We start from the raw sequence: 15,379 nt of genomic DNA, 5'->3' as shown, positions 1-15,379 counted from the left end.
CATGACTTTTAAAAACAGTCATCCATATTTTGGCAATTTAGGGTTTCTTGTGTAACTTTTAAGATTGAATCCATCTGGAATCCATTTGATATAAGTAGGAAATTTGAAATCAAGCTTAAGATTTTTTTAAAATGGCTAGCAATTTATTCCAATAGCATTTATTAAATACTTCACTTATCTCTCACTGTCAAGTGCCACCTTCTCACATACGAAGTCCTCACATGTACTCAGGCCTGTATCTTGACTGTCGATGCCATCTGATCTCTCTCTCTCTCTCTCTGTATTCCTGTGTAGTATTTGTATAGTATTACATGGCTTGAGTAGCTATACGTTACTTTTATTTTTCAGCTGTGGCTACTTTCATTTAATTTTCATACAACTAAATAGTCATTTTGGTATGTCTCAAAAAATGGCAAGTTGGGATTTTTAAATGGATTTAAATTAAATTTGTAGAGTTTTGTAGGGAAAAATGACATTGCTATTTTCATAATTTGAGTTTACCTGCTAGGGAACGAGATATATCTCCTTATTCATGTGGATATTTTTTAAATGTCCATTTGTAAAATTTTGTTATTTTCTTAATACAGGTCTACATATTTTTTGTTAATTTTATTTCTAGGAATTTCATATTTTTCTGTTATATTTGCTAATGGTGTATTTTCTAAGTTTTTATTATTTACATGGAGGAAAGTAATCTATTTTGTGAGTAATTTTACACCTTACTAAAACCTCTAATTGGATCTCAGAATTCTTGTACTTTTTTTTAGTACTTAAGCTAGATATTGATGGTTGGTTTTCTTGTTCATTCATTCAAGTCTCTAATGACGGAGGGTCAGCTGGAGCAGTGGGCAGCTGTGCTCTGGCCACTGTCCCCAGGTCCTGACTGGCCTCCTGTCACTGTGGAAATCGATTTCACGAAGCAAGCTCAGCGTGAAGTCCCACCGCTCGCAGACTCTTTTCTTCCTTCAGTTTACTTGATTCAGCAGCTGTCAGGCTACTTTTCCCAGTTCTCCTCCAGCCCAGTTTTGCCATCAAGTCCCAGCTCGGTCGGAAGTTCTGATCAACCAAAAGAGAAGTTGTTTGGCTTCAAGTTCTCTCCTTTAGTCCTGCACCCAGTCATTCCCAGTCTTCGTCCCTCTTGGTTGGGGCACTTATTACGCTCTTCAAACGTGTTCACTCATTTCCCACATACACTGACTTTGTGACTGAGGAAGATACCCTGCACTTGTACTTTAACTTTAGTTGATATGACAGATACTCTTCATTTATTCAATTTCTAGTTATTCTCTTGAGTTTATGATGAGGGTTGTGACCGTTCCTTGCTTTTTTTCATGTATTTCTGTTTCTTTTTGTTCATTTGGCTGATCTCAGAAAGGCAAAAGAGCATACATTGCTAGAAAAAGCACACATAATTATTTTACCAAGCGCTCAATATTAACTTTTACTGTTATGGTTTCTTTAAGTGTGTGTCATTTCTTTACTTTTATTCAATCTTACTCTTTCTTCAAGGTGTGGAATCTAAATTGTTTTGCATGTATAAATGCATTTATAAAGTCTTTTTTAAATTGTTCATATACATGGCTTCTTTCTTAATAAAAGCAGTTTTATTTTAACCCTTGATTATAGTATTATTCAGATATGAAAGTTTTACCTTTATAATAATGTTAACCATTTTTCTATTTCCTGTTGCAGTTCTTGGCAGTGTTCATTGAAAAAAAGTCTGTATATAAGTAAATGTTGATGAGAATGCACAAATATTTTCAAGATATCATATATTCTTCCATGGTTCATAAATATTTGTTAAGTTCTATGTTATAAATTTGGAGAAGCCGCATCAGACTTTCAAAAGTGTCAAATTCTGATCCTCTTAAATTACATAATACCTTTTTTTTATATATTGTTCCATGTTTTACAATAAATGTATAATTAAGCAAACATTTACAATAATATTCTGAGATTATCTGAAATGCCATTTCACACATTTTACGTCCTCATAGGCTAAGACATAGATGAAAAAGCAGGTGTAGAGTCTTTCCAGACCTCAGCATGAACTACCCATTGAAAACACTAGGGATCAATCCTTTAATCAGATAGTGCTATTGCCACTCAAGCACATTATAAATTGGTAACATATATTGAGCACTTACTGTATACCAAGTACTGTGCAAAACCCTTTGCTCTCATTATTTCCTTCCATTTTCACAGCAAACCTGTGAGGTAGATATTAGTACCTACTCTTACACTTCAACTAGAGATATTTTAGTTTTGCTTCATTATGCCTAGGACTTCCCTCTAAGGATTATTTTAGATTCTTAATTGGGATGGAGATATCTGTATAGATGTTTGATAAAGAATGAATAGTTACCTTAACATAAGGCTAAATATAGAATATAGATACTGAATTATTTCATAATCATTTATAAAATTAAATAAAATCCAGAGTCCACACGAAGAATAATTTCTGTATTATACTACTTTTCTCTAATAAAACCCATCTGTTTCCTTTTTGAGAGAGATTTTATTTTAAAGCTCGTCAGTAAGACCATTTATTTTTACTTAACAAATTATTTAAAGTTAATGAAAACAGTGGTAGATTTTCCAATTTTGATATATGAAAGACAGTCGAATCATGAAAAAGTGGCTGTTTTGTAGATACATTTGGTAGGTGAACTGTCAGGTAGCCTCCATAAGTGGGCTGTCATGTTATTTCATCTATTTTTATTATTTGAACTCAAATTAACTCAGCAGTTTCACAGTTTATCTCTCGTGAATCTGAACGGTTAAGTGGGACAGAAGAAGAGGTGCAGTTCCATTAAGCCCTAGCACAGCACTGGCTGTCAGGTGAGCCTTGTTATGCTGTCCATCCTCATTTAACTATCCCACAAGATCTCTTAATGAAGTTAAGCCCCAAGTTCACTCCAATAATTCTGTGGCAAGAGTTTGTGCAATGTAACAATTCATCACTTGTCAGGAAGGCACTTTTAGTTTATACATTTAATAAGGGCATCCTCTAGCTTGGTTAATTAGAAGTGAACAGTTTGCATATTTACTAAATGCAGAGTGTCATTGCCACCACGGCCTATTGCCTACATGAATTATTTCTCTATCTGCAATAAACAGCTGGGTAATTATTACTGCCATAATCAGATAAATTCCCTCTGTAAGGCTTTTCTTACATGGCAATTCTTTGAACTCATCCAAAGCTGAACAAAATTTATGAACTCCAGCAGCGAGGCCACTTTTTCATATGATGGTGTCCCTGTTCCCTATTTCAAGGACATAAGTAGAACACCATAGGTATTGTGTAAATAAAGAGCATAAATATGATTAAAGATAACATTTCAATGAACCTCATTTTTAAAATATTATATTTTGATCTCAGCCAACTAAATGATCGCAGTTTGGCTTTATCGAGTTGAATCTGGATGACAAGCTCGCTCAGTAGGGCTGGCTTAAGACGTAAAGAAATAAACTTTTGTTTCCAAGAACCAAATTAGCCTGTAATGTTAACTATACATATATAATTTTTTTCCTATAGAATCATTTTGTATATGAAGCTACAATAATTATAGCAATTAATTTGGTAGAATTTAGATAATAATGCACTAGAGTCTCTAACTTAAAATACAATGTGTGTTCTTTGCTTTAAAAACAGTCTGTAACTTGTTAATAGTATTATGTTAATTAATGTTAATTATGTTAATTAATGACATAACCCATATAATCACTTTAAAATATGGCATGATATCAACTATTTGATCATAGCCTTTTTACATGTCATATTCTTAACAAGATTGTACTACCTTTAACAATTTGCTATTTCAAAACATTTTTTAAAGCAAAGTATATAAAAAGAAATAAAACCCTTTATTCCTGAGATAGAATGAATAAAAGGAAAAGGCATGTTATGTTGCTTACATACATATATTTAAATGTTTTTCAAATTTTAGTCCTTATACAATTAATTTCAAAAAGTTTACAAAAGATATTTATGAGTAAAAGAAATAAGGACCACAGTAAAGTAAAATACAGAATGATAACTCTAATGGTGTGACTGATCAGGTAATGTGGTTAGTTAAGTATATTTCATTGTCAGAATGGAGAAAACATTACTGCATATGCCAGGAAACAGCTTTTCTAGAAGCTTCCAGAAATTTCACATATAATATGAATCCGCAATAGGAGACACTGGGTAATGCAGTGAACAGTGGCTTCTGTAGCTTTTTTTTTTTTTTTTTTTTAACAGAAAAAGACTCTCTCAATTTCAGGTCTCTTTTTTTGTGGTGATATTTGAGGGGTTGGGGAGAAGCCAGAATGTAGCATTAAGTTGTTACTCATTTGAAAGCAAGGAACTCAAATATGTTGGTTTGTGGACTTAGCCTCATCGTTGTTCAACTCTGAGAGATGGATGGATTGCAAGTTCTTACCTCTCACTTATCCTAGCTGATCTTTTGGTAGGAGATGGATGGAAAGGTGTTCCTTTTTTTTTTTAATTCTGTATCAAGGACTGATAATGCTGTTTTTTTTTTTAATATTGCTGATTGAAAGTAAATATATACAGTGGAAATCAGATTTGGGTACTTGATATCTTAATAATAAACTTTTTCAATCATAGTTGAAGATACGTTTAAGCTGTTATGAAAATACATTGAGAAAATGTAACCATTGCTCAAAAATTATTTAAAGTGACATCCAGTGAACTATTTGGACTTCACCTTATTTGACCTCTTTGAAGCACATGACAATGTTGGTCACTTTTTTCTCTAATCTCTCTTGTAACTTAGATTCTCTGATGCCACCCTCTCCTGGTTTCCTCTCTACTTTCCTGATTGTTTCTTCTCCATTTCTCTTGTATACTTGCCTTTATTTGCCCGACCTTAAATATTAGTATTCTCTCTTTGATGCACGAGCCTTTTCACTCTATATCCTCTGGACAGTCTCCTCCACTTCAGTGACTTCTTTTACCACTTGTATTCTGATGATTTATTTATCTGAATATTCTCTAGCCCAGAATGTTTTTTATAAACATTTATTCAAATGCCTGCTAACACTGCCACTTGGACATCCACAGACAATCCAAGCTAAGCATATTTATAGATGAAGTAACTATGCTTTTCCCAAACCTCTTCTTATGGTAAATTGAGCCATTTTTCTTTTTGGTGCCCAAGCCAGAAACATGGGACTCACACTAAATTTCCTTTTCTCCATTCTGCTGATGACCAAGTGCTATCATTTGTTTTCCCAGTCCTCTATTTTCACTCTTCATCAAGCTGTCCTTCCTACTGCAGCCCAATGATTTTTCTAAAATACAAATTTGATCAGTATAATCTGTTGTATTCCCTTCCTTTTAAGGGTTCTATAGTAAAAGATGACTTAAAGATCCTAGAAACATAAAATATATACACTAGGGTTACATTTCAGAGTATCTTCTTGGCGTATGAATTAATCAAACCGAAAATAAATACTTATATTCTTAAATAGTTATAATGCTTAAAAGCATGGATCTTTGAGGAAAAAATGTTAACACATCTCTTAGTTAATGTATTATTGTAGAATGGGAGTTCCTAGAGTGTACCCTTAAAGAAAATCCCTAAAAACCCAGAAATTTTGTGATAAAGAGGAAATGTATGCAATAGTGTCATATTACAAAAGCAGTGGATTAAAAGAGTTTCACTTTTGAAGAAATTTTTTTTCACTACTCCTTTGTAATGCTTTTCAGCTTTTTCCATCTTGTTTTTAATCTATCCATTTCTTCTCTCAGGAGTGACATTGATTAGAATTGGGAAAGAAAATTACCCCAGTTTCTCTCTCTCTCTGTTCTTTCTACTACTGTTTTGTAATCTCTTCTTATCCTGCCTAACAATACATGGGCTAGGGAATCTGGCATTCATATGGAAGTTATATCCAAGATCAATTATAAAATGATTGGTCAATAAATAATTTCCCCAACTCATTAGATAATTTTCTGAAGTTACATGTTATATTCTGCTTGAAAATACGTTGGCATCATCTAACAGTAGGTTATTGCTTTATAGTAGCATCAAGATTAGTTTAGAGATGTCCCTGATCTGTATTAAGTGGATTGCATGCAAAAACAGCCACAATTATTTCTGCCTTAAAATGAAGTTAGCACATTTTAAATGAGAGACAATGTGTGACTTTGGAGTAAACACAAAGTAAGTAAGTCCTTGCAGTCCTCTTCACATGAAGTGGGAACTTTAGCTTCTCAACTCTGAACTCTACCTGAAACAAAACTTCAATAGCTTGAGCTTCATTCTCCGCAGGTGAATGAATCACTGTGAAGATTCATTCTCAAGGGAGACAGAATGTGATGTGCCTTGATCTACCTTTATGCAGGAAAACCCCCATGCGGGGACTAAAAGTCACCATCTGTATATCATTTCATTTCACAGAGAACCGGAACCTTGTTAATGACACCTGCCCCTTACCAACCTCAGTAGAATGTTGTGGGATGAATTGATGTCTATAAAGCACTCGGAGCTCCTGAAAATAATGTACTATGTCAATACATTTTATTATTTTGCCTATTATTATACCTAACTGTCACTCTCAATTATGTGACATCATATCTATTAGATGAAATTTTACTTCCTTTTACAGAAACTATCCAGAATAGCAAAAAGAAAAGAGTTTTCCAGTGAAATATGTGCATATTTTTAGAAAGAATACTATAAAAAATTCTTTTCAACTAAGTTTATTCAAAAGAGCCAGAAGAAAATAAAAATGATTTTCATGAATGATCTTTGAATAGCATCTTACTGCTTTTTAAAATCATGCAAAGTAGGTAAATGAAATAATGGAGCAATTGGATGATCCCTTTTTATGATCAGAGTGGAGTCATGGCATTGTAATTTTATAACATTGACCATTATCTTCTTTTTGACCTTTTTCATTCTCAAAATATCTAGTCTATAGAGTGCAAATTCACTAGCATTACCCTTAGAGAGCCCAATCACCCTTGGTCAGGAATCTTTTCTTCTGCTCCAAAGGGCACCGTGTCCCCCTTTGCTGTTGACGGATCAAGTCTACCAAAGAGAGCTGGAGTTTCTTATGAACAATCCAGCCTCGTTTCATTACCACTCCCCTCGGTAACAGCTCCCTCGCTTTAGTGAAAGCCTGCTCATTATTCAGTTCCCAGCTCCAACGCCTTTTTCTATCCTTCTAATTAGAAGCCCGCTCTCTGAACTTAAGCACCTTGTGCATTTCTTCCTAGATGTACTCTGTCTATTTTATTATTTGTTTGTTTGTTTGTTTATTTAATTTGCAAGCTACTTGAAGACAGGGACTGGGCTTTGCACAACTTTATTTCTTTTAGTATTTTAAACATACTTACGACTGCCTGACTGAATAAACAAATGAGGATTAATTTTCTTCATGATATTAACTCAGAGTAGGTTAGATGTTTTGAAGAGAAACTGATCTATACTGCAACAAAGGATTTTCAAGAATAACTAAAAAATGTTTAATGAGAGCACTTTTCTAAATGTTTCCAAAAAGTGAAATTCTCAACTCTAGATTTCAGATTAGAGTGTGAAGTTCAGGAGCAGCGTGAGTGCTTGAGTGTTAAGGACTGTGTGCTACAGAGTGCTTGCTTTTAAACTGTATTTTCTCTTTTTAAAGCACTGTTGTAATGAAATTTGCAGTACCTGTCCAACAGTTCAGGGCCTAGGTAACCAAGTAGATAAAATAAGTGGTTTCAATGATTGGACTGACTTAAAGTGAAGCTTTTATTTCAAATGAAAATGTTTTGGATGTCTTAATGACTTCCAGATCACCTGTTCTAGGGTTTTACCAGTCTCAAAATATTTTTGGATGCCACACACCAACTCCAAGCATGCGATTTGTTTTATTTGTGGTTACTATTTTCACTTGTATTTTAGGCTGAGCCTTCCCTTTTTTCTTTTATTGTCTACTTATTTGGTTACATTAATGTGGACTTACTGAGAGCTGACAATTATTAGAGATAAAATACAAGTACATGCAACAAATTTAACTAAAGTACTTTAATGTCATAACATACCACAGCAAAAACTAATGCTATTCAGAATTTTTATTTTCAAGGCTTCTTACAACAGAAGGGTATCACTGACTTTTTCTGCCATCAAAACAGAATGTGGACTCCAGAGAACTGTTTAAATCCATTTTCTTAGAATTATTTTTTCTTAAAAATGGTGCAGATGATGGTTTTCTGCTTTTATTTGAGAAATTATGGAAAATTAGCATTTTCTTCTGAAACTTGGGGCGTTTGTACTTTTAAAGCAAACTCATTATAATTTTAAAATTTCTCTGTCAAAATTATGATTTCTGTGAAAGTATTGTGATCTACCTATCCGGTCTCCTTTGTCATATTTCATACTGTTTTAGCTAATATGGGGACATTCATATTAAGATCATTAGCTGAATATAAATTTCATCTCTTCATGATGTCATCCTAATTAGTAGAATCAAGTCATCTTACATCCTCAACAGAGCTGACATTCTCCTGGCTGTATACTGGTGCTTCTCAAACGTTAGCAGGCAGGAGGTTGACTCGGAGTCCCACCCCCAGAATTTCTCATTGAGTCAGCCTGGGGTGGAGCCTGAGAATGAGTATTTGTAGCAGTTCTCGGGTGAAGCTGATGCTATTGTTCCAGGGACCTCACTCTGAGAACCACTGTTCCTGGCAAAGAGCCAGAGTACGGGTTCTAACCCCCTTCCCAAGAGACACTTTCTCAATGCAGCTTCTTCCCTCTTCTAATTAAACCATCAGACGTGATGAAATGTACTAGTAATCGGCTGAGAAATAGTTAAAAAGGAGGCTAGCCCCTAGTGTGTACAGGTATTAGGCCAAATACTTTGGGAGGGGCACACCAGTGAGTACAACCCTCACCTTCTGGACCTCCGCACGTAGCAGGGGGATGCAGAAGTGGTGCATGATTACAGGTGGTACCTGCTGTAGGATGCAGCAGACACATGAAAGGGAAGTGAAGGGTTGTGAGAGTGGGAGCAGCTAGAGAGGAATTAGTGTTGAGGGGACCTAGAAGCCTTTTTAGAGGGAAAGGTAGAGATTCCTGTTTTGTTGTTGTTGTTGTTGTTATTCTGGACTAGAAGAGAAAATAAACATTTATAAACACATTTTTTGTACTGTCTTTTGAAACAAATAAAATCAAACAGAATGGCAAAATATATAGCTTATTTCTGAACAGCATAGGTGGTTATCTTAATAATTGTTCTTACGGTAAATAAAGTATTACTGAGTCTGCTGAACAAATATTGAATGTGAATAATTCAGTCAGTGATATATAGAAGGAGATAATTCCCAAGTTGTAATTATGAGTATGGGTATTTTTCATCTTATAAATATTATTTGTTTCTGAAAATAATTTAATTTTTAAGCAGAGTGCTTCTTTTTCCTCAAAAAATAGTTTATGAAAATAGACAATTTTTCTTCTTTGGCTCAGACCTTAGACCAAATCAAGAAACAATTCAAAAAGAAGAGTCGTTATGACAAGAGAAAGAAAATGTGCAAGGCAAGAAGACATGAATTATTGCATGATAGGAAATAATCATTAGCTTTCATTTGGGCTTAGAACTGAGTAGAATCATGTGCTTCTTTTTGTAGTCACTTCTCTTACGTTGTCATCATCATTCATATACACAGACTTCCATCCTTACATGGAGACAATAGAGTTAATTCTTTACAACAGGAACTATATCCAACGTAATGGTCCTGCTGTCCAGGATTGTCTTTGTAAAAATCTATTAATTTATTCATTCAAATAGACATGGACAAAATAGCCATGGTCTGTATAGAGTTTGCAGTCCAGTGGGTGAGACAGATTAAATAAGCGAATATATGCATACATACATGGTTATAAACGTTAAGTTCCATAGAGGAAAAAACAAACTTACAGTATTATAAGTAAGACTAACAGTGAGAGAAAATTCAGATTGCTGTAAAAGGAGTTCAAGACAGAAAATACAATGTAAGTGAGGGTCCTGAGGTAAACTGTTTGCTAGGAAGTGAAGTAGGGTCATTGGGTAAATTGTTTGCTAGGGAATAAGGCCATTGTGACCAAAGCATAGTAGTCAGAGGAGAGAGTGGAATAAAGCAAGATGGGGAGATAAGCAGGGCCCCTCCAGATCGGAAAGGCCTTGTGGGTTTTTTTGTTCATTTGTAGTTGCCTTGGGCTAATTAACTTTTAAGCATCTTTTCAGTTTCAGTCTCTTTTCATACCTCAGTATGATGTACGTTAAAATTCTTTACATACTCAAAAACTAGCAAGTGGAAACCATGTGTTAAGGAAGAGAGGACATGTGTGGTGCAAACGCAAAACTGTGTGTCTCCTGTGGTCACATAAAGCTCCCCAGTTAGAACATTATGATTTGAGGATGAAGAGTAGTGACAGTTCATTTAAACTTTCCCCAAACAGAGCGCTTTTTCCTTTTGTGGACTTTCGGAAAATAATATGGATACTACAGTATTCAAAGTTACCCTCTCAGAGAAAAAGGTCTATGGATATTTAAATAAAATATTGGATAGTGGGGTGGGTATAGCTCAGTGGTAGAGGACATGCTTAGCATGCAGGAGGTCCTGGGTTCAACCCCCAAGACCTCCATTAAATTTTTTTTTAAAGTAAATAAAAATATTTTAAAAAAAATTGGATGGGGCAAAATGTATCATCTCAGTATTGCATTGTGCTAAGAGGCATGGATTTGGGTGTCAGACCTAGATTCAGATTCTGACTCTGCCCCTTTCTAGTGTGAGGGTTTGGGTGGAGCTTGAACCTCTGAGAATCTCATTTCTTGATCTATAAAATGGGAGGGGTAATATCTGCCTCACAGGGCTGTGAAAGGATCAAACGAGGGAGGGTATACGTCTTAGCCAGGAACCTCTTGGAAACGAAATATAAGTCAAGGATTAAACTGCTGATGCTTTATTTGAGTGCTTCTAGCCCAGGGCAGTGAGGGTGAGGAAAAGGGGGGGTGGAGCGTCATAGATGGAAACAGGCTCTGAGACGACGACTTGGTTCATGAGTGTTCTTTGGGAGCACCTTGGGGAGTAACATCTCAAAGGGAGTGGCAGAGGAAGGCAGGGAGAAGCTGAACTGCATCGGAAGTCTCAGTGCGTCTCAGGGAGCTCTGGGGTTTGGGTGGGCCTTTACAGTAGTGCCACACTGACACAGAGTATGGGTATGGGTCTGTGTACTCCTTCAATTCCCAGTCATTGGATGCGGCTTGGGGGAGAGGGTGACAAAACCTGGTTGGGACAGTTGATTTTCCCCAGCGGTATGCAGCTTGATGGCGGCTGTAAGACGGGGCTTTGATCCGATAGCGAGGGTGTGACATGATGAGCTCCGGCAGCCCTGGCCACTGCTTCACATCACGTCCCATAGCAACTTCACCTAGCGTGGCCTGTGTGCCTGCTTTCCTTAGGCACACAGGTGTCCCCCCGGTTTGCAAGGAGACCTCTCAAAGCAGCACGTGGAAGACAGAAAAAAGGGAAATGTATTTGCATGGCTCTCTTCTGTCTCCCATTTCCCACTGGTCAAGGTTTACCCCATGCCTCATGGCTCTTAGGAAGCCAGATTCCGTGCTCTGCACTCTAGAATTTCATCCACAAAGGGCACACTAATCAGGAGACAGAAAGGAGGAGATCGTTGAGGGGATTTAAGAAAGCATGAAAGACACATTCAGTTGAGTAGATAAAGCAGGTAGACCAGGACCCAACTTAAAGGAAACGTTCTTTAATGGAGCACCTTACGATGTGCCAGCCACTACTCTGAGTGCTTGACCCAGATTAATCTGTTTGATCCTCACAATAGCTTGGTGAGGAAGATGATACTGATACTGCATTTGCACTTTGCAGATGAGGATATTGAGGCTCAAAGATGAAGCAGCCAGTAAGTAGCACAGCAGAGATTCTATAACCAGGGGTCATTTCAGAGTCTGTGTTGTCTAACTGCTCTGTTATGTTGCCTCCAAGTGGCTATTATTATTTTTATTATTATTATCATTATTAGAATATGTAAATATTTTATTATCTTCTAAAAGGCGTTAGCAAAATATATTCAAATATGTAAAACGCTTTACAAAATTTTCAGTAATTTTTACCTTTATTTTTAAACTAATATCACAAAATGTTTTGTATACATAAAAACTGATGCAGAAAGTCTTGGAACCTATCCAAATTTCTTTAACTATACAGAAGAAAACAGGATCATAAAGTAGAAGAAAATATGTGTGAGTCATTGACTAAGAATATCTTCTGCATGGTATTTCTTGTATAAGGATGACTACAGCCTGATATGGAGTTAGAGAATCTGCAAATCTACGGATTCTAATTCCATTCCTGCCATTGACTGATTCATTATTCAGACTAGGTTATTTGATCTCTTTATGTGTTTCCATATTTGTAAAATAGAATATAGAGTTATACCTATAAAGTTATACCTGTCCCATAAATATCACAGGGTTTTTTTTTTTTGAGGATAGAAATAAAACAATACACCTGAAATAAAAAAACATATTCATAACAACCTGAAACTCTTTGAGAAAATGTTTTAAGTGTTTTAAAAGCATTCAAAAAATTGCTGGATTAAAAAATAGGTAAATTTTATATTTTTGTAGGGAACCCTAGTTACGATGGGTATCCATCATTTATCTTTAATGGGCTCATAATTTTTGCTGTATCCTTTACACTAAACCATAGCCTCATCTGTATTGCTATAACAAAAGCATGTAATTCAAGGATAAATAATTTATTCAGCGTCTTCTACTTGGTCATTTAACAAAGAATATTTAACATAAATATGATTGTGGTATTCAGTACAACTGTATACTTTCAAGTAAGGCAATAAATAAGCTAGGAACATAAGATTGATTTTTTCAATAGTTGTATGAATTTATCAATAATTTTTGTGTTTTGAAATTATCCCAGATTATTTTTTCTAGTGTTTTGTGAAGTTTCTTGAATTTATTTTTAGGGCTTTCCAATTCCTTCTAGGTTTACTCTGTGTTTTCTTTATATACTGGAAACTGACATTCTTGTACACCTCTCTGTTTCAGTTCTCCTAGTCAAACTCCCCAAGTACACATTGTTTTAATTTTACATTTCCATAGCCTGAAAATGGACTGTTTTTACTACTTCAAATAATTTCCACTCCTGATTTTGTATCCAGGTCCTGTTTATGTCCTTGTACCTTACCTGTTCATCTGTGTTCAATTTTATTGGGCTTTTTTTCTTTCTTATGTCAGATCTCTTTGTAGATGTGTTTTTTAATTTTTGTGATTGCTCAGAAAATTACTCTGCTTATCTTTGGAGTAACATAAAATTGGATACATGCATATCTGAGTAATTATCCTTACCGTGGCAATTCATTGGTTATTTTCAATTATCTTAAAGACTTCTAAGAGGAATTGTAGAAGAGGTATTTATTTTTTTATATAATATCAAAAGTAAAGATTAAAATTCATAATGTATCCACTTTTTTACGTAACATATGATTGTTATATTTTCCTGGTAAAAATTCTCATTTATTCATATGTAACTGTCTTGGAATTTGTACCTTAAGGACAAAGAAAGGTCACCAGTCCCTCTAACTCCTGGTTCTTTGTCAAAAATGGACACAATTAATGAGGTTTGTTTGGTACAGAACAAATTCTCAGACACAGATAGAGATCCTTTCAATGGAAACAAATTTGTTTGGCTTTACCAGGTTACTTAGCGATTAATAATAGCCTTGAGATGCAGGTCAGAAAGGTCATTGTGCCAGCTTGCCAGCACAATCTAAATGTGCAGCCAGCCCCACTCTATGGGTGCAGAAGCCCCCAAAATACTATGCATAAAGTAAAACAGGCTATTTTCTGATTCCTTTTTTCATATTAATAAGCAATTTTCAAGAGAAGGATGGCAAAATGAGGGCCATGCCACTCCAAGTAATTCATTTATTTTGCAATTTAATCTTATGTTGAAAAAAAGTAGGTCTGCTGCAATAGCATAGCATGGTGATTTTTAAACGTCAGTGTGTTTCATAAGTAACCTTGTATGGAGTATTGTATTAGCCTTTAACAGAAAATTGCAACAAAAATATTTCTAGTCATTGAAGTAGAAGTGAGAATCTTTTTTTTTTTTTTGGAATTTCCCCCTCTACTTTCCCTTGCTATCTTTGAGGGATGCGCTCTGATGATTTTGCTTGAAATTGTACTTAAAGAACTAGACACTAAGTTACATATCTATTTTTTAAAAGAATAAAATACCATTTCCAGACATTATTTTAACATGAGTAATTAAACTTGTTCTATGAAAATAAAAGATGTATTCTTCCATAATTTGATAATGTCTTATTCTATTTAGCAGGTATTTTTCACATAGTATATATTAAGAGCTTATTTTTTTGTTTAAATTTCTTAGATACACACAAATTGCTGATGAAAAGTTTCATTATTTTAATGGAATTTGTTATACTTAGAAAGTTGTGATCTTATGCACCCAATTCAGCTTTTATTCTAATTTTTGTTATAATTGAACAAAATGTCACCCTTTCAAGTACAGGATAATATGTCACCTTGTTGATATTATTTGAACTGTTAACTGAAAAACCTTAGAATAAATTAAGGAGATGTGTAAAAACCCATGACAGTTTTTAAATTGGCCTATTAGTATATAAAATAATTAGAGGTTTGTAAATACAAAATTTAAAGGAAATCAGTCACTCAGATGTTTTCTCAGGACATTAAAGTGTGTCCAAAATAGTCACCCTTCAGTCAAAGGAAATTATAGCGCAGTAATTCTCTTACTTTGCATTTGATAGATTTCCTTAGCTATTGAGCTAATTGTAAGTAGCATTTGATTTTCAAAATTTAACCACTGAAAAAATCACTTAAATGCTGTTTGAAGATTACAAAGATTCACCTAGAAGGTGCCAGTAAGATCGATTACAGCAGTGATTTTGATGGATGTGGGTGATGGTTGCTTCTCAAAAACTTGCTCGCTTCTCTTCAGTGACTTCAGGATCATGAATAGCTGCACACTTTTCCGCTGCAGGGAGGCACTGGAGGAGTTTGCAGAGATGAAGGACAGAGAGGAGAAGAAAGCCGACCTCGAAAGGGAAGAGAAGAAAAGAGATTACCAAGCCCGAAAGACGCATTACCTCCTGAGCACAAAGCAGGTAGGTCTACCTGTCCCTAACGGCTTGTGTCAGCCGCTTGGGTCCCCAGCCTGACAGAGATAAACTAGCAGGCTGAATGGGACATGACTTGTTGAAAAGCTATCACAGAGACACTACTTTGAGTTCAATTTCGCACCGCTGTGTAGGCGCACGCAGGCACCATGACTCGTCTGTGACAGTGGCTTCATAGTGGCCCCCTGGGGCGAGGC

General features: G+C 35.3%; 1 protein-coding gene across 1 annotated transcript in view; it reads left to right on the top strand.

Moving 5' to 3' along the window:
- The window catches only part of SPATA17 (spermatogenesis associated 17), a 137,540-nt gene that overhangs the window by 43,467 nt on the left and 78,694 nt on the right, over window positions 1-15,379 (top strand). Inside the window, exon 6 of the mRNA XM_010993050.3 lies at window positions 15,047-15,170. Coding sequence (XP_010991352.1) covers window positions 15,047-15,170 — 124 coding nt within the window. The remainder of the gene's footprint in view (window positions 1-15,046; window positions 15,171-15,379) is intronic.

This window comes from Camelus dromedarius, chromosome 21, assembly GCF_036321535.1.
Source record: "Camelus dromedarius isolate mCamDro1 chromosome 21, mCamDro1.pat, whole genome shotgun sequence".
NCBI classification, from domain to species: Eukaryota; Metazoa; Chordata; class Mammalia; order Artiodactyla; family Camelidae; genus Camelus; species Camelus dromedarius.
This window is presented reverse-complemented; position numbering and strand designations above follow the sequence as displayed.